This window comes from Chelon labrosus (genome assembly GCF_963514085.1).
Source record: "Chelon labrosus genome assembly, chromosome: 13".
In the NCBI taxonomy this organism is placed as follows: domain Eukaryota; kingdom Metazoa; phylum Chordata; class Actinopteri; order Mugiliformes; family Mugilidae; genus Chelon; species Chelon labrosus.
This window is the reverse complement of record NC_140346.1, coordinates 22,969,984-22,993,015: the sequence shown is the minus strand read 5'-3', so window position 1 is coordinate 22,993,015 and position 23,032 is coordinate 22,969,984. Positions and strand designations below refer to the sequence as shown.

At 41.5% G+C, this 23,032-nt stretch overlaps 1 protein-coding gene across 1 annotated transcript in view; it reads right to left on the bottom strand.

Moving 5' to 3' along the window:
• The window catches only part of b3glcta (beta 3-glucosyltransferase a), a 65,405-nt gene that overhangs the window by 29,988 nt on the left and 12,385 nt on the right, over nucleotides 1-23,032 (bottom strand). The window contains exons 3-4 of the mRNA XM_084559190.1: nucleotides 13,066-13,105; nucleotides 2,665-2,774 (exon numbers count right to left, since the gene is read on the bottom strand). Of these exons, the coding sequence (XP_084415316.1) occupies nucleotides 2,665-2,774; nucleotides 13,066-13,105 (150 nt within the window). The remainder of the gene's footprint in view (nucleotides 1-2,664; nucleotides 2,775-13,065; nucleotides 13,106-23,032) is intronic.

The window sequence follows — 23,032 nt, the reverse complement described above, 5'->3', positions numbered from 1 at the left end:
GGTTGTTTAACACTGAATTAAGGGGAATATCTTCCCATCAACTACTTAATCAAATTAGAGAAAAACACAAAGTTTTTTACTACGATGCAGGTATTACTACCCCTTTTGAAGAAAATAATGCTACTTTGATTGTGACACAACCTTTTTTATGTTTTATAAGATCATTTCCTCATTATAATGACATTTTCTCATAAGACTAAAAGAAAATGTTGATTAAAATTAAACCAAACCTTGTTATTGCAGTGGTTTGTGTGTATATATATATATATATATATATATATATATATATATATATACACACACACACACACACACACAAAAAGTAAGCATTTCCATATAATACCTCTCAGTGTAACCAGACTAAAATTTGAAAATCAAAACTGAAAAAAAGGGAAACTTTAGGACAAATTTGAATAATGTATAAGAAAATTGGAAGTGGGAAAGTAACTATTCACATATATATATATATATATATATATATATATATATATATATATATATATATATATATATATTTCATTTCTCATCCTTCCTTTTAACATCTGCAGTTTTCCATCTGGCATTTCCAGCTGTATAAATTCTAGTACTTTTTCCAATTTAACTCTGGGTAAAATTATCCTGCATGCAGAGCTAGACCAAGATTAAAAATTTAATTTTTAATATTTTCTGCTAAAAAAAAAAAAATGCCCATTTTGAGGACACCACAGCCACGATGATGTAGTTTGCTCTGTGAGTGCTTTGCTGGTAGGCTTGAGTATTTTGACGCATTGACTGATCACAAATCTTTGTCTCTATCAATCCTTTGCCTGTTGTCTCTTTAAAAACTGAAATCAGTTTGTGTGATTTCACGCAACAGATGCTAAACTGCCAAACATCTGTGAAATAATACGTGCAAACACGACATGATGCGTCGAGTCCGTCTAATCTCATAAAATTTGATTTGCATAACTAACTACTGTATCAATCTTTTCATGACGAACCTTATCTGCTTGCACAAATTAATGCCACTATTTATTACGGGAAACATAAAGCTGTAAAAGTTTGCGTCTAACAACAGAACAAACTTCAGTACATATTTATCCTTATCTCTTATTTTAGAATTTACACTGAGGTGGAGAGCAGCATTTCATGGGTGCCGCGAGACACACAGGAGACAGAAATGTGTTATGTTCAAACGATAATAACTCCACTAAGCAGAGAAATAATGAGTCACTGAAGGTTTGGTACAGTCCTGCAGATAAAAGATATTTAGCATCCAGCAGTGGAGGATACAGAGACAACAGCAGCTCATAATGTTTCTGAGTCAGTGACAAATCCAAGAGGACAGAAATACGAAAACAAATATGTCTCTCTGTAGAGTGAACACGAGCAGTTGTTTCAGCCAATTCAACGCAATGCTGCAGCTAGTGATGCTGCATCCACTGTTTGACCAAACAAAATATAACTCATGCGTTCCATCAGCTCTTAAGAGATTTAATGAAAAGACACAAAGGGTATTTTGACCTGTTTGCCTTCATTTGACGTGCTTACTGACTTTACAAATTCCCACAAAATGGGAATTTACATCCCCTGAGAAAACATATTTTCTTTGTTTGTATGTCTTTGGATGATCAGCACGTCTCATTAAAAATTTACCTAAAAGTGGCCCGGGATGGAAACTTGGTTTGTTGAGTAGAGCGATACATATCTAAACATCAAAGCTGCACAAATGTCTGGATTTCCTAAATACATAAAATTATGAGCTGAGTGCATGATTTGCTGTCACAAGGAGCTGAGACTGTTGCATATTTCAAAGTACACTTTTTACTTTTGGACTTAAATGCATTCTAAGGGTTTAATCTGGAGGGTACCATAAATAATTCTTCATACTATCGTTCCGTATTAAAATGTATGAGTAGTGTGTAATGTGTGGTGTCGAAAACTCCAAGTGTATTTGGTTCTGTGCAGTGAAATTATGTGTACCACCATGTGGCAACATAAACTGGCTAAACATCTAAACGAGGACTCATGTTTAGATGGGACTTTTGCTGATTGTGAAGACTGTACACCTATCAGGCATAACATTATGACCACCTTCCTAATAATGTGTAGGTCTCCCTTGTGCCTCCAGAAAAGATTTGACTCATCAGAAAATGGACATCGGCCTTCTGAGGGTGTCCTGTGGTGTCTGGCAACACAATGTTATTATTGGGGGGCCTTTGAGGGGAGGGGCCTCTGTGGATCATCCCACAGATACTTGATCAGTTGGGGATCTTGTGAATTTGGAGGCCAGGTCAACACCTTGTGCTGTTCTTCATGTTTTTTCATGTTGTTCCTAAAGCGTTTATGTGTGTGTGTCTGTGTCAGGCTGCATCCTGCTGGGGATGGTTGCTGCCATCAAGGAGTGTCATTGCTATGCGGTGGGGGTGCCTGGTCTGGTCTAGGTGGGTGCTACATGTCTAAGTAACATCCACACTAATAAATGCCAGGTCCAAAAGTTTCCCAGCAGAACACTGAATTGTCACAACATGGTCGATGTTATTCATTTCACGCATCAGTGGTCATAATGTTATGCCTGACTGGTGTATATGTCGTATATGTATTTATCCTAGAATGTATACTGTATGTGCTTTTTGTAGGTGAAAATAACACGTGTGGATGAGTGAAAAATAGCTTGAATCTTACCTCCGTCAGACTGTGTGCCTGCTTGAGTAAATCTGCTCTCCGCCTTTCCGCCTGCCTGACATGGAAGGAGTTGCTTTGACTCTGGATGACGAACACTATCTCCCGAAGGTCTGCAGGAACACAAAGGACAGACATGTGAGGCCGCGCACATACTGTGAAAAGGGATCATGGCAATCGATGACCTTCTGAGAGCAAGACAAGATAAGAGCCACATTCTGAATAACTGAGGTGACTTTTGCTAATCTCCATTATTGGACTGGTGATAATAACCAGCACATCAAGAGCTTAATTGGCTTGGGGAGGGAGTATGCAAATGTCACAGCCCAGACTGTTTTACTTAATAAAAGATTAGCAGTCAGAGGCGTCTTCCTCTGAGGTGCTGTAACACCCAAAAGGTTGACACAGCCCAGCTGTCCACTTCTGGCTGAGCGACACATCTGCAATGTCAGTAAAACTCAGCATTGTGGCTGTAATGTTAAAGCCAAGGTTAACAGGGAGCGGTTAGCTCGATAATGTCTGTCAAAAAGCTGCTTATACCAGCTGCTTCGACACTAACAACATGTTTAGACTCCATTGTTACGACTGATCCAGGCAGCTGCAGTTCCTCTTCATGTGAAATCCATTTACAGGGCAGCAATAGTGACACAGCCCAGTGAAGAATGACATTGGCTTCACAAGTCCGCGTAAACCCTGAAGTCCTCACGGCCAGTACAATCCAAACTAGACCAAAAGACTGGGGGGGAAAGAAGGGAATAAAAAAAAAATAGATCTGTCATTTTGTCTTTGGCTCTGTACAATTACATCTGACAACTGCTAAATCCTGTACGCCGTCCTTCAAAATAAATCAAAATAAAGCCCGCAGCACCTGCCTCGAACGACGCCGACAACAAAAGGGCTTTTCAGGCGATAGGTGGGAACCAACATCAGGTGTGAAATAAGACGGAAAAAGAGAAGAGATGTCGGAGTTTGCCAGTCATGACAGGCAGCTCAGAAACCTTCCAGTAATGGGCTGTGCAGGTTGTGTTTGTGTATACGTTTTCATTAATAGGAGCTCAAACAAGCAACATGATCTGTGCCAAGCCATTCTCACTTGCTTTATACGTTTTAATTAAAGCATTTGCATAGAATATAGCCATAAATGTGTCACAAATTATGATTACCAGAAGGAAATTTCCCACGACGCTCCGTCAAATTTGCTGACTAGGTGCATTTTATTGTATCAAAACATAAATAAGAAGCAGTCACCACTGACAGGTCTAGAGTCTTCCCTTAGGAATTGATGCGCAAGAGCACTGCAAGGCAAGAGAGGAAGGGCGAGTGCTGACAATGGCAGGATTAGATGGATTGCCTCCGCCTCAATTACACCGCTCCGACCTAGTCCCACCCTGGGTTCAGATATTAGCATCGGGGTCAGGGGCAGACATTACGTACGGAGCACAGAGTACAGTATCTGTGTCAAATCTTTTTAATTAAGTGTTGGTGGGTGGGACGCTCCTCGGCCCAGCTCATAACAAAGATCCCATTGATCCCGAAGCCCTGGTGAAGGGATGTGGGGGGGGGGATTACTTGCTAAATCTCGGCATGTCCATCTCCCAACAGATCTAACCCCTGAGAGCTGAGCTTAGAGACTGAATACCCCAACACCACCTCTAAATGTCCTTCTGCTGAGTGTGCTAAATGAGCGACTACGTGCGTGTGCATTAGGTTTCACGTAAAGCAGGGCGTTTTAAAGTCCCAGGTGGGGCGCCGGCCTCTTGATACTGCCCAGTAAAGCAATAACAGCAGCTACAAGAGACTAAAAGCAGGATCAGATAAGCAGTTTGCCAATCCGTCATTGTGTAGATAATGTGTGCCCCATGTCAAAGCAAAGGAGAATGAAGGGTAAAAAAAAGAAACTAATTAAAACCGAATTCACTGGGCTCGACTCCACACTAATGGGTTTCGATTAATCATCAAACAACAAGGGGACAAGGGGAAAAGGAAAAATCCTGTTATAGCGCCCTTCTTCCTTCACCTCTATCATTCCGGTGTCCTTCTCCTTTCAGGTAAAAATCACCTTGTTGCGCTCCCTCAATTCTTATGGCAGAGCAACGGCCCAATCAATACCTCCACCTGTACTTCATTATAGGATAAAGATTTTAAACAATGCCTCTGGTGCCAAAGATGCCACAAAGCACTTTTCAGTGTCCAGGTGAGCTTAAGCAAAGATGGCTTCAGGCACAGATGGATATGGATTTATCTCAAGACCAATACAGGCTAGCATGGTATCCTATGCCCGTACACCGATCAGGCATAACATTATGACCACTGACAGGAGAAGTGAATAACATTGAGCATCTTGTGACAATACAATGTTCTGCTGTGAAACTTTTGGACCTGGCATTCACGTGGATGTTACTTAGATATGTAGCACCCACCTAGACCAGACCAGGCACCCCCACCTCATAGGAATGACACTCCTTGATGGCAGCAGCCATCCCCAGCAGGATGCAGCTTGACGGTTTAGGAGCAACTCAAAAAAACATGAAAAACAGCACAAGGTGTTGACCTGGCCTACAAATTCCCTAGATCCCAAACTGTTTAAGTATCTGTGGGATGCACTGGAACGAGCCTGATCCACACAGCCTCTTCACCTCAACCCATAGGGCCCAAAAAACCCTACTTAACGACATTGTGTTGCCAGACACCACAGGACACCCTCAGAAGGTCCATGTCCATTCTCTGATGTCTCACAACTGTAATATAATAATGCATAATAATGTTATGCCTGGTCAGTGTATAGGTGGATGATTGGTTGGATGTTTTGAGTGGTTGCTACTTTGCACTATAGATCACTGTAAGTTGTTTGTTGTTGTGAAGACAGCAGTAGATAAATCGTACTTTGAATATTCCCAGAACTTCCTCTGGTTGACATTACTTAACAAAATTTTGGAACAGAAATAAATGTCCGCCTCAGGATGTAATGTAAATGTCATGCCAAACTTAGGCTTGTTTTTTATGGCAAGAAAAAAAAACATTCAAATGCCATCAGTGTCTAAAGCCAATTACAAAATGGTAGAATGGATTAAGCTGTAAGCAAAAAAAATGACACAGGTTAGAGCATTCCCATTTCCTGACACAGAGTGATCAAAGTCTTAGCTTGGAGGCCATTTTAGCAAGTGAAGGGCTTGCTGTAGCCACGAATAGAAGCCCCTTGCATACTCCTTGTCCTCTAGTCCTCTAGAGGAAATGCATCCTCTGGCTGAACATGCATTGCATGCTAAGCTACTCACTGAAGTTGTACACCTTAATGTGAAGGCACTAAGCAAAGGCAGACATAAAAATGGGAGAAATGGGAGATTATGGGAGAAAGAAAGAATTTAGTCAATATAGACGATCATTAACACACAATCATCAAGGAAGGCTTGGGTCAGTCATGAAGAGTGGATTCATACGAAACCTAAATCAGGTCATATGGGATAAGATTTTAGGAAGACTTAGTTTAATAGGGTGATAAAAGAGGGCTGCAATTTGTGTGTTTTGGATTGGAATGCATAAGGAAATCAGTGCAAGCACAGAAGAGTAAAGACTCAAAAAAATAAAAGAATAATAGCTACAGCAGCCTAGTCATGCTACCATGGCTCACAGCACCTTTCTCTTGTTGGTAACCTTAGTTGTTAGCCGAATGTTTGCTGTTTTTACAACTGCCACAGAGTTGATTATCCTTAGAGCCAGTAGCAGTCACTGCATTAACAGCCATATCTCCAGAGGGGAAAGTATGCAATCAACTCATCAATCAAATAGTAGGGTAAAGATGTGAGAGCTTTCTTCGCTAAGTGAAATTATGAAAGGATCCTTATTTGTTGGAAATAATACGCTTCGAATGAAAGAGACTTGAAGGTTCGTGAGGAGGCGAAGCCAGAGCCGCGGTCCCATCAGTACGGATGATTTTATTTTTGCCAGGTCGATGGAACTAGAAAGCACGAGTCTAGTGTTCGTTTATCTCTCCTCGTTGAGTATTCCGCAGAGGCCACTCTATAAGAAAAAAAGAGACTGTATCAGCCTTGAAATATATTGGATGAAATGAGACACAGGAGAATTCTGCCTCCTTCTCCCTCTCTGATCTGATGCTTTTCTCAAAGCATGAAGCCACTCTTTAAAGGCCATCGCCATGTGGTCTATAGCAAACTCTGCGTGAAGGCTTTGAGCGTAAACTCGCTGCTTCATTCGTCTCTGCATATGAGAGCTCGGAGAATCAGGCTGATTAAAGAGTCAGACTAAAATGTGTTTGTACTTCTAGGTGAGCGCACGCGTAAAGGAAGGAGCAGTAAATATTTACAAATGTAAACCGTGTGCTCTTTCCGCGTAGCGTTGTGCCCTCGCTGACACAAATCAATAGTGACACATCCTTAGAGCGGGACTGCAGATGTTGCCAAGTGGCAGAGCGAGCTGAGAGCACGCTGACCTCTAGGCACTCCTGCAGCTCTGTCATCTCCATCAGAGTCACAGAGCAGGTGTGTGTAGTCACCGGAACTGTCACGGGAACGTTTCATTTCAGCCCGGAGCATCTCTATCCCGACCGACGAATAAGTACGCATCCACGGCAAGGCAACAAGCCGCCAACAACATGCACAAATGAACGAGTGCAAAGTCTGGGACGGATTTTAAATCTGGTTCAATATTTCTCAAAGATGCACAAGTACGGAAAGCAGATCAGTGGTGTAATTTCAATGACAAATGTCTGCAAAAATCTAGAGGGATGAGATTCGGCGGATGGGGCCATTAAGCTGTTGTGGGAACAATGAAACCGTCATGACAGATCCAGAGCACTTCATTGCCAGCACATAGTCAGAGACGACAGAGGATGTCAATAGCTCATTTCCATAGTCCGCAGACCTAACTCCCCATCTCGCAGCTCATTGTGCTGGTGTAAAACCTGCCACACTCCAATGAATCACATCATTGGACTGCCCGAGACAAGATGGCCCAGAGTCATCCTTCTCCCTAAAAGAAAAAAAAAAAAAAAACCTTCATCCCTCCCCTGCTCATGTCCAAAGTGAGGCCTCCAAAAGACAGGGTGCACCGAAGCAAATTGTGTTGCAGTTTTCTTACCAAACTAACCATGACCGTCACATCAGCCAGCACCAGGATTTAACAGCCAATCCGCAGACACGCGTTGATATCCAATCTGGAAGCCCAGATTCAATATAGCCAACTTTTTAGGCTCCTGAGAGTTTGATTTTGGAATAAAAGTAATTTACCTTCCCCACAGGGAATCGTCTAGTGTGGCAGTGGCCTATGTGTCATGCAGCAAGTGAAAATGATTTTCCATCAGCCTTCCTCCCTTATTAATACAGCTTTTTAATTGCCTCGCACAATATCAATAGAGAGCATGGTGTATTTAACTTTCAGCCTACTGCTGAAAAGGTCAGTATCATAAATATCTCTCAATAAAACACAGAGGAAAAAGGCAGAGAGGGGGAAGACATAGAAGCAGACCAGCAGAGAGAGGCTCGCCGGTGCATTATAACCGCAACAAAAGAAAGAGAAGAAGAAGAGTCGTAGCCATAAGAGTCATTGTGCTATAAAAATAAGCTTATTACAATTCCCTACAAGTAGTAAAACAGAAGCACAAAATAAGCACAAAGCTTAAACTTTTGAGAAAAATCCTGCTCCAACCTGTGATAATCGCTCTCATTAGAGGTTCTCCAGAGTTCGTGACTCTATGGACAACCCTGCAGAAGAGTAATGAGTGTCGAACTCAACCCTTAAACCTCACTTAGAATCAATAATTCAGGAAGCTCAGGCAATTAATGCTTAACAACTTCCAGATTTTTGCTTATGAGGCCCATTCATTACGCACTACAGTACAAAAACGGATGAGGCATCCCTTAACAACACACACACACATATATATATTTTGTTTCTCATTTCCGAGAGCTGTATATTTGGGAGGATGCATGTATTCAGATCCCATTTGCCCATACAGTACGTGCCGCCACCACCAGAAAATAAAGCCATCAGTTCAGAATTCCTTATGCACATTGCACTATATAAATAAAATATAGCTGCAGAAGGTGCAGCATCCCTGCTTTTCTAGGGTTAATTATTGCTACAGTAATAACCCGATTTCAGTTTTGGCATACTGTCTTTGCTTTCAATCAATACCAATTCATTGCTCCAGTACAGAGTTGCCTCTATGTCCTCAGCTAACTAACACTGTTCGGAAAAAATCCACCTTTTTGGCAACGTACAGTACTTTGTACCTGCTGCTTCCTGGTACATTTTTCTGTCTCCCAAAGATAAACAAAGAAACCTGTAGGTCGTTTATTTTTCAACTGTAAACACCAGGTTGGTGCTATTCCAATAAAGACAAAGAGCCAGAATTTATGACTGTATTTATATTCAGCACTACGAAGCACACATACGGGTCGTGACAGAAATAACCGGCAGAGACAGTAAAGAAATGTACCATCACAGCATCACTAGACCAATAATGTAATTCATGAGGTTTGGTTTGAAGGTTCGTTTCCACCCACACATACGCAATGTTTACATCCATTCTCTTACTCCCTTATTTTTTCACACTCCACTGTCTACCTAATAGTGGAAGAGGGACCATCTGACAAAAGAGACACATTTTCAAAAGTGGAATTGTATGACTTCTAATTGAATTGAATTGCTATCGCACAAAAGCCAGAACAACGAGATTTCGGTTACAGTCAAGGTGTCGTTTTTCTTAAGGCCCCTTCTCATATAAAGCTGGGTTGGTGCCTTCTGGGAATTTTGCTAAACCTTCTATTATACTTCCTACCTGAAATGTTTCAAACTGAGACAAAATGAACATAAAATACTGCTAGTGTCTGGATGGAGCTAGCTCTTCTTGCAGTTTGAAAAGAAAAAAATATCGTCAAATATGCCACGGCTCCATCTGGGTTCACACAGCGCTCCAAGCTCTCGATCCGCATGGAGTTTGCATGTTCTCCCTGTGTCTGCGTGGGTTCTCTCTGGGTACTCCAGCTTCCTCCCACTATCCAAAGACGTGCTCATTAGGTTAATTGGTGATTCTAAATTGGCCGTAGGTGTGCATGTGAGTGTGAATGGTTGTCTGTCTCTCTGTGTTAGCCTTGCGATAGACTGGAGACCTGTCCAAGGTGTACCCCGCCTCTTGCCCAGTGACAGCTAAGATAGGCTGCAGCCCCCCCCCCCCCCCCCCCGCGAGAAGATGAATGTATGAATGAATAAATTTAGAGAAAGAATCAAAGTTAGAAAAGGTGTTTCTTTGCGGTAAACGTTTGGATGACTATGTCTGGATACGTTAATCAACCATGTGACATATCTGATGCTTCCACGGATCATCGCCTCAAAGTTGAGTCTAAATTCATTAACATGTCATAGTCTGCTTTTCTCCTCCTGCCTGCCTACTCTGATTAAAAGTCTGTACATTCAATTTAAAAGGTATATATAATACAGACTCCATCTAAAAGTATCTTGGGTAACGCTTTACTATAGTCTGCGTGAACAGCCAAGTGGACTTTTAGATTGGCTCAATCAGACATTACATAAGACTTAAGAACATTAGTGGGTCACTTCATTAAAAAGCTGAACTCGGCAGGCGAGAGACGGAAATGTCTGAGTTAAACTTGAGCGTTATCCTTGTTTTACCTCCATTTACTGCACATTTTCACCACAGACCGACACAGACACACGCACTGTGTCTGGTCTTAACACTTTAATATCTTATAATAAAGCTGCTTCAGTTATTTTTTACATGCATTACTATTCATTACTGAGACTTCTCCGCTGTGATGCTGTGCATGCAAAACATCATTTTATCCGTTTTATCGAGTCTGGAAATGAACGAATCCACCACCGAACTGATTGGTCCAGACAGCTACAGGCTCTAGAAGATTTAGATTATGATGATGTTTATTGTTTTCGTGGTGCTGAAGAGTGTAATTGCTTTTTTCCCCCAATCTTTTAATATAAACCAACTTAAGAGAAGAAAAAGAAGAAGATGAGAGATGCCATGTAGTGTTAGTGTAATGCTTCAATATCTGTAAGATAAATTTGAAGAAGTGGGCTCTTGTCAGCTTGCAGCATATTCACTGTGTACGATGGTAGTGTGGAGCTGCAACAAAAGTCTGAATCAGATCTTGGTATTTCTGATTCCATTTGTTGATCGTGTTGCAGGAGGTTAAGCTACATTCAACAGAGACTTGAAGCGAGTGTTGTGCATGTATACTGGTATACAGGTGGTGTCCTTCAAGGTTTCAGCTACCTGTGTTATGCAGCACAATACGCCCAGAGGATTCATGTCGCTTCTTGTTTGCTCTGGAAACATGTAACTATGTGGATATATCTGCAGTGTGTACATAATGTATACAAATAATAATTTTTACTGAGATTTAAATGAGACATTTCTGTATTTAGATAGTTTGAGAAATCTATTCCCTTTTAAAGGTCGTCATGCTTTTTAAATATAAGTGAGTCAGTTACACCTTTTGGTGTTTGCTCTTGTTAAAACAATAGGAAGTCAGACTTTCCTTTATTCATCTTTTAAATTCCTGCCCACAAACAACACTCTCTGCAGGGGAGCGTGGCTTTTCTGGTGTGACAAAGGGAATTACTACGGCAGTGCCAGATAGTGTAGCTCCATTTTTCAGATAGCTGTCTGTTTGTATTTCCTCTCTGTGCTGAGGTGCCAAATGAGAGCATTACGAAGTTGCTTTTGTGTGCTATTGCGTCTGTGGTGACCCAGCTGAATGAACAGGCAAAGGTCCAGAAAACAGGCTCCAAACTCCTCTGCTGGCTCCCTGAAAATCACTCTCAGATGGTGATTGTATGAGCCCCCTGAAGCATGAATGCCATGCATGAGATCCTTTTATTTGCTCTACTTGTGAAATTCCTGGTTGATGTCAAATCGATGAAGAGATTGGACTATATTTATGAGGTCTGAAAATGAAATTTTCATGGCAGCAATCAGAGAAAAGCCCATTTTACCATTGTCACTTGCTCATATTTGCCCTTTAAATTTCACACTGTCCGGTATTGTTTCAATTCAGGATTTACTATTCATGATTTTATCAGGAGATTATGCATTTCAATTCTTTGAGCACACTGTTCTCTTAAAACTGAAAGTACTCATCCCTTTGAATGTCATCCAAGATTACAAATTAGTTCCACTGATGTGGACTGATCTGAAATATCAAACACAATAACAGAGTTCAAAAATATGACACGCACGATGAACAACAGCTTTGAACACATGTGGGCTACTATCAAAGGCAAGAATAACATAATGGATTCAAATGAATACAAGTATGAATACGCACCCACATGTGGATTACTTTCACGATGTGTAATAGTTTCTGACAATGCCTGAAAATAAAAAAGTATTTAGTTAGCATGCGCGCTAACTATTACTGTTGCCGGGCGATGAGACAAGACTGGCCAGTGTTTGTATAATTTACGTTAAAACTAAAGTTGACACTGGGTAATTGCATTGAAGCTTTTTGTGGTTATTATTAATATAATTTTGTTGCTGGAGAAGAAACATGAGTCAAACATGGTTGTTAGGGAGGAATTTGTGGTGATGCCGATGAAGAAGAAGAAGTACCAGAGTCCTGTATGTCTTATGCTGAAGGAGTTTATTTAGGCTCGATCGAGGAGAACAGAAGATTCGTCATCACAACATAAGTGCATGAGTCCACCTCAATTCTAAGGGTCAAACAGTAAAGCTCAGATTCTTATACTAGAAAGGTGGGCCGAGGCAACAAAGGGGAGATGTGTTAACATCCAATTGGCTACAGTACATAAACATGAAGATAAGGATTCACACCAGCTAGGAAATACAAATTGTCATCCAGTGACGGAGGGCGTTATCATCTAACTCTACAGCTGTGTCTGTAGACAGCCAGAGAGTGAGATTGAAGGCGCCAAAGAGGGACCATGGCCTTGGCATATTCCTCAGAGAGAAAATAGGGCAGATAACTGACCCCAGCAGTAATCAAACAGAAAGTCACTATGACACAGATGGATTGACTATTAACTACACAAACTATCTACAGGCAAGTGAAATTATTCTCTAACAATGGGGGTCGTGTCACAGGTTGGCAACTGTACCCCGCCAACTCCAACTCCAATCGCTTCCTGTTTTTTTAATAAGTTGGGATGTGAATGAGGTCAGGCACTACTTCCAAACAGCTGCACAGGAAACCTATGGTGACATCATGGATTGTTTCTCATTTTATAAAGACCAAAGTCTGGACCTTGTAGTTACTACATTACTGTACGATGTAATGTAGTTCCGTTTTAAACCTAAAAACAAATGAGTTTTTTCCTTATTCTTGCGTTTCCCTTTTGCCCTTTTATCCAGGCCTTCCTAATTTTAATACTAATTAGAGAAAAGAAAAGACTTACCAAGTTGATTGTTGTGGATGACATGCATATCATCTTGGCTCTGAAAAGACAGAGAGACTTTTTAATAATTCACATCGCAGTCTTCAAATAATGACCTACATACATTCAGTTTTTTTTGGTTTTAACAAAAGATGTAGAAACTGTGGAAAGACAGGCTTGTGTGAAGACGCTCGTTTTCTGCTAAATACTCCATTTCCTCTTCCTAATCACTAATTAAGACTTAGTGATACCAAATATGGAATCCCCCATAGGTTATTTGGAGAAATAATGGGCGATACCCTGCGTCATTAGTCCTTCCTAATTGTGTGGGTTTTGTGCCTGCAGCATTTAAGCCCTGAGCATTCAGCTCAATTAAGGGATCCAGCACTGTTGCACCTCCAGAGCTGTCAGCGCACGCTGCAGACCATGGAGGGATGAGTAAATCAATCACAAGCCGGGGAAACTTTGAAGAGCTGTCTTTTACCTCCATCTTTCAGAGGAAATCTTTCAGTCTTGGGAGAAGGCAAGAACGTGCCAGTTCTGGCAGTTTCCTGAGCTCTAGAGCGAGAGCGGCAGAGTATTAATAGATAATGACAAACCGAGACCTGTTTTGATTTATGACTTCCTCTAGACTAACAATCATTTCACCGGCAAGCTGTTGCAGCCTTCAGAGACCTTAACTAAGTCATAAATTCACTCTCAGCGGGTGTGGTACAGTGGTTACAGAGAATCACAGTAGTTTGGAGGCAGTTGCATGAGCCGGCCTATATATAACCCACTATCTCAGCACATTTAGAGGACTACCAATTTTACAGACTAACCTATTAATTCAGCCAATTTCCTGCGCTCCAATAGCTTCCTGTTTCCACCGTGACTTCACATCATTTTCCTGTAATTCATCGAATCCTAAATTGACAAGCGTCGAATGAGAAAGTTCAGCCGGTACAAAGATATATTCCCAGCAAGGATTTGTGCACGTGCAATGCACTTGCCTTCGCTTATTTCTTTCGCAGGTGATCAGAGTTGGAGGCAAATGTATGCAGAGGCAGACAAGATCATATCATGGTGATTTGATTCAGTGGGCACGTCAGCTTAATTGGACTCTGTAACGTTAGTCATGCCCACAAGGCTTCAGTCCCAACATATCAGACACTTCTCATTTGAAATCACTTCCTCAGCTTAAGAGAGGAGGAAAAAAAAAGTGCACCTCGTACGAAGGAGAATCTTAGTCGTTATCAGATAATTACACTTTTAAAAAATCTCTTTAGCTTGAGAATGTATATTATAGAGCAGATTCTTGTAGAGAGGGTGGAAGACTACTCCAAAATAGTCATAAAACAAAAGAAGGGGTATTGATGTGTGTGGTAGCTGTGACAGGAGTGGCACATGTTTTTTCGCCCGGCCTCCTGCAGCAGAAGGGCCACAGAGGAAACAGTATATCACTGCACTGTGACTGCCAAGCAAAATAAATCAAGGCATCCTTTGTGAGGAATTAACTGCCCTGTCAAACATCACCAATTAAATTGATTGTATGTGCGCAACCGCGTGTGTTTGCAACGCGTGCATGTCTGTCTACGGCGTGATTTGGTACAAGCGCTAATGCCGCGTGACAGATTTTAATGAGGAATCTCTAAATCTAGGTGGACACTCTTTCACTGTTGTCCATCAATTTGCAAAGTTCTGTCTTTTTCCCCCGAGCTGGGATCTGTTGTAATATAAGCTGTGTTGAGTCAGGGAGAGAGAGATAGGGAGCCTCCTCATTCATTTCACTTAGACCACTGTTTTGGCACAACGGAGCTCCGGGCCCAGCTGCCTTGGGCAAAAACACACTGGGTCATCTGGCAAAAAAAAACAAAAACAGCAGAACCTGGCTCAAGCTTTTCACAATACAACATCATCCAACAAAGCACTGGTCTGACACATGCGAGTCCACATTCTTGGCTTGGCAGATAACTTTTTACAGCTACTGATCACCGACGCTGCTGGAGGATAATATAAATGTTATTGTGTTACAGTATTATAAACCTCTGTGCTGTGTTTCACCCTCTCTTTAGCCTTCCAACTCATGGATGCATTGCTGATCCTAGATCCTGGGTTATATTTAATCTTCTCACCTGTGCACACCTCCCCCCCCCCCCCCCACAAACATCCTGTGCTTATTAATGCAAAGCTATTTTCAGGTGTGAACGCCTGCTGAAATTACTACTATGAACTTCATGATTTGGGGCGGCACAGTGGGGTGGTGGTTCGCACTGATGCCTCACAGCAAGAAGGTTCTGGGTTTGAATCCATGGGCCGACTGCATGTTCTCCCTGTGTCTGCATGGGTTCTCTCCAGGTACTCTGGCTTACTCCCACTGTCCAAAGACATGCTTGTTAGGTTCATTGGTGGTGTTCGTAGATGTGAGTGTGAATGGTTGTCTGTCTCTCTGTGTTAGACCTGCGATAGACTGGAGACCTGTCCAGGGTGTACCCTGCCTCTCACCCAATGACATCTGGGATAAGCTCCAGCCCCCTCAGCGAGCAGTTACTGAAAATGAATGAATAAACTCCATGATTTCCTTTTACCTGTGAAATATTACATAGATAACAGACTGATGTACTGTTAACCTCCAATCTACTGTAGACGAGACTGACATATTCTAAAATGATGTCACATTATCTTCATTTCGCTCTTCATCAGTATCAAAACAATAAATCTGAAGAGAAATATGGGCTTGGTAATGTATTGTCTTACATGGTTTCTTTTTTATGATATTTATAAAACACATGTCAGACAATAAAATCCTGGCCTTATTTCCAATGTCCTTCCTTGATGTCTATATAATCATAACATACTATATATAATAGCAATTGTTGCCGTTTGTTTTTTTCCATCTGCCAGGTTTTATGTTTCATCAATGTGCAAATAGAAAAAAACACTGAATGGAAATGCTATAAATTATAAATAAACATTTTATCCTTGGCTGAGGTGGAAACGTTTTATGTATCAATAAAACCGAAAATGCATTGTACACACATATTGATGGATACGGAAACAGAATACGACTTCAGCTTCAATGAAGAGACAATAAACAGCGGCAAGTGGAAATCCGAGCAGAGCAAAGGAGGAAACGGTAACCGTCCTCAAATTAATACATGAAACTAACATACATTTTGCATTTATATCATCATTCTTTTTGCCCCTCTTTTTAATTCCATCTTCTTGCTGAAGCCTCTTGTTATGCAAAGGTTTAATTGGACCCTACTGGAGACAAAGTAAAAACAGGTGCATTTGCAGATTTCCTGGAAATGTGATTTAAATTTAGATGGAAATATGGTTAGAGCAGATGTTTTATTAGGTGTATTTATACATTTGAAAGTGCATCTATGAAATGCATGTAAAGAACAAGGTTGATGAGAGCCACGTGCAGATATTAAAAGATATGACTCTACCTAAAATGCCTTCTAAATCCTGCTCCTGGGCTGCACTTCATTATGCTTCTGAAGTTGGATGACACAGGGACAACAAATCTTTCTCCAGTAAATGATCTAATATTCCACAGAAGACTGAACTCAGATCGGGTCACACCATTTTTACCGTTACCCAGAGATTAATTAGTCTCAGCTCACAGAACCCCGGCTCTCTTTTGGCCTTGTGTGATTCCACACGCAGGTAAGCGCTCTCTGTAATCCCATCTGACAGCTGGCTGTCAGCCATTTGCAGGGGGATTCAGACACCCATAGGTGTTAAAAAGAATTCGCTATGAGCCCTACACTGTCCATCTGAAGGGGTTAGTTTCACCATCCCTTGAGCGCTTTTGATCTGAGACACCACAACGCTGATGCAGACAGACGGGAAGATTGTGCCGCGTGAAGTTCAACACCGGCGAAGGTGCTCTCGGCCGAGGTGTACACGTGTAAAATCCTCGAGAACGATGCTCCGACTACGTAATGTGATTGTTACGTTACCAAGGACACCCACAATGACAGCCCTTTGATCCCGGCGTTTGATTTGGAAGCTCTTCACATACAGACAGCAGAGCTCCTGCCCCCTGCTACATCTCACAGTCCCCAAGGGCGCAGACGCTTCACTGATGTGAGTGACCCGTCAGGTCACATTAGCTTTTTGTTCACTGACGGCAAGAATGATTCAAGGTTGCAGGATTTTCTCAATTTTGACATGCGAGAGGAGAATGTGTGATGTTGACACAAGTCACAGGAGTATCTGGAAGCACGCTATTCATGTTTTCACTCCATACTTACATTAACCAGGGGGTAGAGTGACTGCAAATTGTCGGCTTCATTTTGTGGATGCTTTCAGATCTATCGAGCGGTTTTAAGAATTAAAAACGCCTTTTGTATCCCTCCTCCGGGGTGCCAAGAGAACTGACAGATTAAAATTTCATTCAATAGTCATTTTTCACACACAAGCGAAACCTCTTCATGTGTAATGACTTAATGACTTGAAACGTCTGCCGCCTGCGAGCATCAGCAGGCCATTCTTCTCAGGTCTGCCTCGCAGCACCTTTTCTGCATTTGTTGGCTTCAGTTGGAAATTAGGAAAGCAAAAGAAAAAGGCTGCTGGTAACAGCTTGTAACTGTTAGCTTGCACTTACTGACACCAGCCAAAGATTATTACTGTCAGCAAATTCAATTATAAGCCCTGGACTGTGCCCATTATTAGTATTGATTAACCATTTGCTTGTTTTTATTATTATTATTTAAAAGCCCCAAGGGTATACCATAAGGCAGCAAATCCTCACATCTGAGAGCTTGGAATCAGGACTTCTATTCACCTTTTTGCTTATAAAATGACTTAAATAATCAATCAGCTAATTGTTTGCGCCGCCAGGAAGACCGAGCCCGACAATGAATGCATCCCAGAAAACAGATATGGCCTGTGTAGCCCGATGAAGCTCATTCCTCTGTCCCACAGAGCTCTGCTGCTGTCCAAAGACTGTTAAACGTGTCAGTGAGTCCGCCAGTGATCCACTGCTCCTCACAACGAACACACGCTATGCTTTGTCTTGAGTCAGTCTCAGATTCACCATCCCGCTGCTATAAATGCTATGAAAACAGACCAGAGCCATGCTTTTCCCTGTAACATTTGCAAAAAAAATGACAGTTCCCAGCCATTACTTCTCAAGTTTTTACCCTGCGCCATTACGCTGTAAGCATCATGTCAACTAGCCACTGATCACGTGACAATAACAACATGGACGCCTCTGAGAAGGCAGGTGAGGAGCCCAGTGGGTCATTGCAGCAAACTAGCAGTGGTTCTGCACAGTGATTTGAAAAGGCATCCGCTAACGCTAGCAGAGGAACGGTCCAAATCCTATGACAGCAGTCAATTAATAAGTTCACCAATCGTCCTGCAGTAACAGAGAGAGGGAGGCTGCAAATCAACAATTTTCTGGTGAATCTCATTGTCCAAGTTATTAGACATTTAGCTTTGGAGTACTATTAAATGCTACTGATGATGCTGAGTTGCAGCCTGTTTTTATACAGGCTATACATTTATGCAGCGCACAATATGTTCTCAGCATCTCAGAATATAGATTTCATTGTTGTAAAGCATTACTTTCTTCTGTGTTTTTATTAGTGACGTCATCAGAGACTACAGTCGGCTTTGAAAAATCACTAGGTAGCAACCATAGGTAACAGTAGGAACTGATTGGCCACAGATATGATAGAGATGTAAGAGAGTAGGGAGCAACTTATTGCTTTTCATGTAAAATAATAAAACAAAGAACAAAGATAAGTAAGAAGGTAACAGCCAGTCTACAGAGCTACAGATGTTTTTATTCCCTCTGCCTCCGTGACAAACACAGAAGAAGCAATCGAACCATGGGGACCTCCCTGACAGATTCACTTGATGTTGATTTGTTCCGCTCGTCATAAAAAGTCCCCGTTCTCCTTGAGAAGACACAAGTACAGTGTGGGGGGGGGGGGGGGGGGGGGGGGTGCAGTGTGTGGCTAGCTAACAGCTACAGCTGCTGTTACTCATTTTCACCACGCAGCCAAAACAAAACAAACGTCAGCGAGTAATGACATACATCCAGTCAGGACAACTTCAACATGTAATTAACTGGCATGAAACGTGGCCGGTTATAGCTTCAGATGGTATCCATAGCGACAAGCATCACATATCTGATTAGAGAAGCTCGGCTTTATTAATAATACAAAATAAAAGTGAGAATGAAATACTAATGCGACTGCATTTAGAGTTCACATTTGCAAAGAAATGTAATTAGCGTGATAAATTACAAAGGGCTGAATATTTAACTCCTGCAAGCCGGGTTTAATCTACAATTCAGTCTGAGAGTTTTTTGATCTGGGGACACTCAGAGCGGCTGAAAAGGGTTCTTTGTTGTCCAGATTGTGCTGAAGAATAATCATCATTTGTAGAGCTCTTGTCTTTAGCTCATAAAATTGGGATTTGGTTAGTCCTCCTATCAGTGCAACAGCTACTTTATCTATACTCCTGTATGTTTTAGCTTAATTATCAGCCTTGTGACTGCAAATTTTTTTTTTTTTTTTACCAGGATAAGAAAATCTCTTTTTCACTGATGGAAATGTGAGTTTGTGGTATCTTTTTTTTTTTTTTATTTTACTTCTAAAAAATAAAATACAAAGTTTGCAAAGATTCCACTTTTTTTATACGACTCCTTTCTTGTGTGGTTATTCTATAAAGTTGATGGGTTAAACGTTGTAATGTTTACAGTTCATTTCTCACACAAGTGAACTAGTTCAACGGGGGCACTCTCACTTTGTTAGAAGGCTGTACTCTGAGGGATTCGGCCTTGTTTTCATAAGCACAGGAGAACTGTTGCCAACAGAGTCGACCAGGCCGCAAAAAAAAATTGTTGACAGCGGTCCAAATCTGGTTGCCTGGGGCAACGGGCAACGGTTACCGCCAAGCCCCGCTGTGCAAGTTATTTAAGGTCAGAGTGTGCTCTGTGGCCTCTGCATGAGATGCCTGATAGATGCTTTTGACCACAGTTTAGCCATTAAAGTTTTTGTGGTGCATCATTCAAGCTCTAACGTGCTCGAACATTCTGAATCACATCTCAGCGTTTATAAGAATTTCTTCAGCAACGTATTGAATGTTGCAAAGGACGTTGCGTAAATAAACAAAATGAAAGAGTTACAAGAAGAATATGATACGAAGTGGCAAGAAACAAATTAGCACAAAAAAAAGAGCCCTCATTAAAGTAAATTAGAGGAATCCATAATTATAACAAGATAAAGAAAGTGGTTTCAGTTCAACTTATTGCTGCTAGTGTCTTACAGGAAGAAAAATACATCAAAGCTATTTATTTTTCTGCTTTCAGATGAAGCCTTCTTCTCACTGAACTTACAAATATGAACTTGTCCTCACCCCATTTAGTTCCTCTCGTGTACTGACATAAACCTTTTCTTAGAAGATCATTAACCTGCAACGTTTGAAAGCACTTGCAGTTTTCTGAATGTATTTAAAGAGTCTTCTAACCATCCATACGAAACCTGGAGATTCTGAATATCTCCTAATGCCTAATATAATCAAAACAGCTCAACTGCTTCTAAAACGTCCAAGGTGGTTAACTTGTTCTTAGGTAAGCTGAATGCTGGGGTCAGGCCTGTCTTTGCTTGTTGAAATGTTTGGATCGGTGCAGCTCATTAAACAGCGCGAGGCTTTGATTTAGACAAAGACAAATTAACTCATTTACAGGTTTTCTAAGAGAACACATGAAGTCTTTCCAGCTGATGCAGAAGGTGTTAACACGTACGACAGGTTTTGTCCAAATAACGCGGTTCAAGAAAAAGGCCATGTTCGAGGCCGAGGACTGCTGTCAAATCTCCAGGTAAATATTAACAGTATTCTTAGCTCTCCTCTTCAGTTTGACTTTTCTTGAAACTAACGCCCAAAGCTAGGGGATGGAGAAGAAGAAACAACGGGGTAGTGACAGCCATTTGTGCTGGATGTTTGGCAGAAAGCAGAGAAATCTGCAAACACCAGCGAAGATGTTATTGTCCAGTCACAGTATGTTGTTAATGGATTGCCGTTATCCTTCAACACTGATCATTATGTTACTGAAGACAGAGTGCAGCCTATATAACATTTGAAGGGCAAAGAAATCAGGCAGCTGGTGGCATATTAAAGCTGTCTATGTTTCTTTTCTGGGTAGACTTTATTTTAGGTAATTTTGAAATAACTGTTGATGTGTTTACATAGAAACTACTTCACTAATTATTGTCAATTACAGTTGTCAGTAATGTTGGGGGAGAAAAAACTTCTTCTGTTTTATTTCTGGTTGATTCAATGCGCCACAGAGGGCAGAAACAATCACACTGGAATAAGTACAATATATTCTGACTGTCAACACATACACCGATCAGCCACAACATTAAAACCACTGACAGGACAAGTGAATAACACTGACCATCTTGTGACAATTCAATGTTCTGCTGGGAAACATTTGGACCTCTCATTCATGTGGACGTTACTTAGACATGTACCACCCACCTAGACCAGACCAGACCAGGTACCCCGACCCCATAGCAATGACACTCCTTGATGGCAGCAGTCATCCCCAGCAGGATGCACAAAAACGCTTTAGGAACAACTCAAAAAAACATGAAGAACAGCAGAAGGTGTTGACCTGGCCTCCAAATTCACTAGATCCCTATCTGATCAAGTATCTGTGAGATGATGCACAGAGGCCCCTCCCATGAACCCATAGGACCCGAAGGCTCCCACTAACAACATTCTGTTGTCAGACACCACAGGACACCCTCAGAGGGCCCATGTCCATTCTCTGATGAGTCACAACTGTTTTGGAGGCACAAGGGAGACTTACACAATATTAGGAAGGTGGTCATAATGTTATGCCTGATTGGTTTATGTCATCAGATCCTTTTAATCAGCGTCCAAATGAACTCTCTAACCTGAATGATTTCAGTCAGTCTGCAGAGATATTGTCGCTGTAAAGGCAGCCAGTGTTGTTCCTGTCGGTGGAGCACACCTTGTCTCTTCCTGCACAGCTTCAAGATGAACTCAAGAAAATGTTTGGATTATGTAACTTAGTGAAGCTACCATTTAGCCTCAAAAACACAAGAAGTGACTCAATGACTCACTTGTGTGTGTGTGCTTGTGTTTGGCTTGTGACTGCTTATGGCTTTTTCCCTGACATCTAGTAAAACCGCCAGAGGGAGAAGACGACCCTTTCAGAGTAAAACTTCCTGTTCGTGCCCTGCAGTTTCTTTAGAAAGTGTCCCCACGCCTCATGTAGCTAGCTCGAGAGTTAGGAAGATTTGCAATGACTTTGCAGGATGTTTGTAAGTAATCTCTAACATTGTGTTGTTCTCCCGCATCTGTTTTCTCACTACTCGACCGAGTACATGAGATTAAGGCATTTCTGCTTACATAAGCAGATGTGTAGTATATGTGTTGTTTAGGGTGCTTATGAAGCCCTGAAGCGACAGATAATCACAGTACCTGTGTTTGCCTCCGCCAACTTCTGCAAGTCATTCTGAGTTCAAACCGTTGTCAATCATCACAGGCTTCAGGCCATCTTCAAAGGACACTGTGATTTTTTATTTTTAACAGTTGCAGCCATCCTTACCCACTACAACCCTCTTTTCCCAACGTTAGACGCAACAATATCTGAGCTTTACATTATGAGATCAGTGTCGGCCATATCACAAACTACCAGAGCCCCTGCAGATTTAGGCGTGAATCTGAATCATTCTGGGACGAGCCCAACTGTTTGAAGTCAGACAGGGAAGCCTCTGTCATGTGCAGCACCAGACCTGCTGTGCTGACCGTTTCCGATCTGAGAGAAATAAGCTCTAAAGCTACAGAACAACGATGGTTTGAATCTATAAAATGAAAAACAATCTTTACAATGAAGTTAACATTGACTTTTTAAGCCAATGTGTAGATTTTGTTTTAGAATTGCCTGTAGCTGATATAAACAATCACATTTTTCCGAGTTTATGTAATAATTTATTACAAATAAATCCCT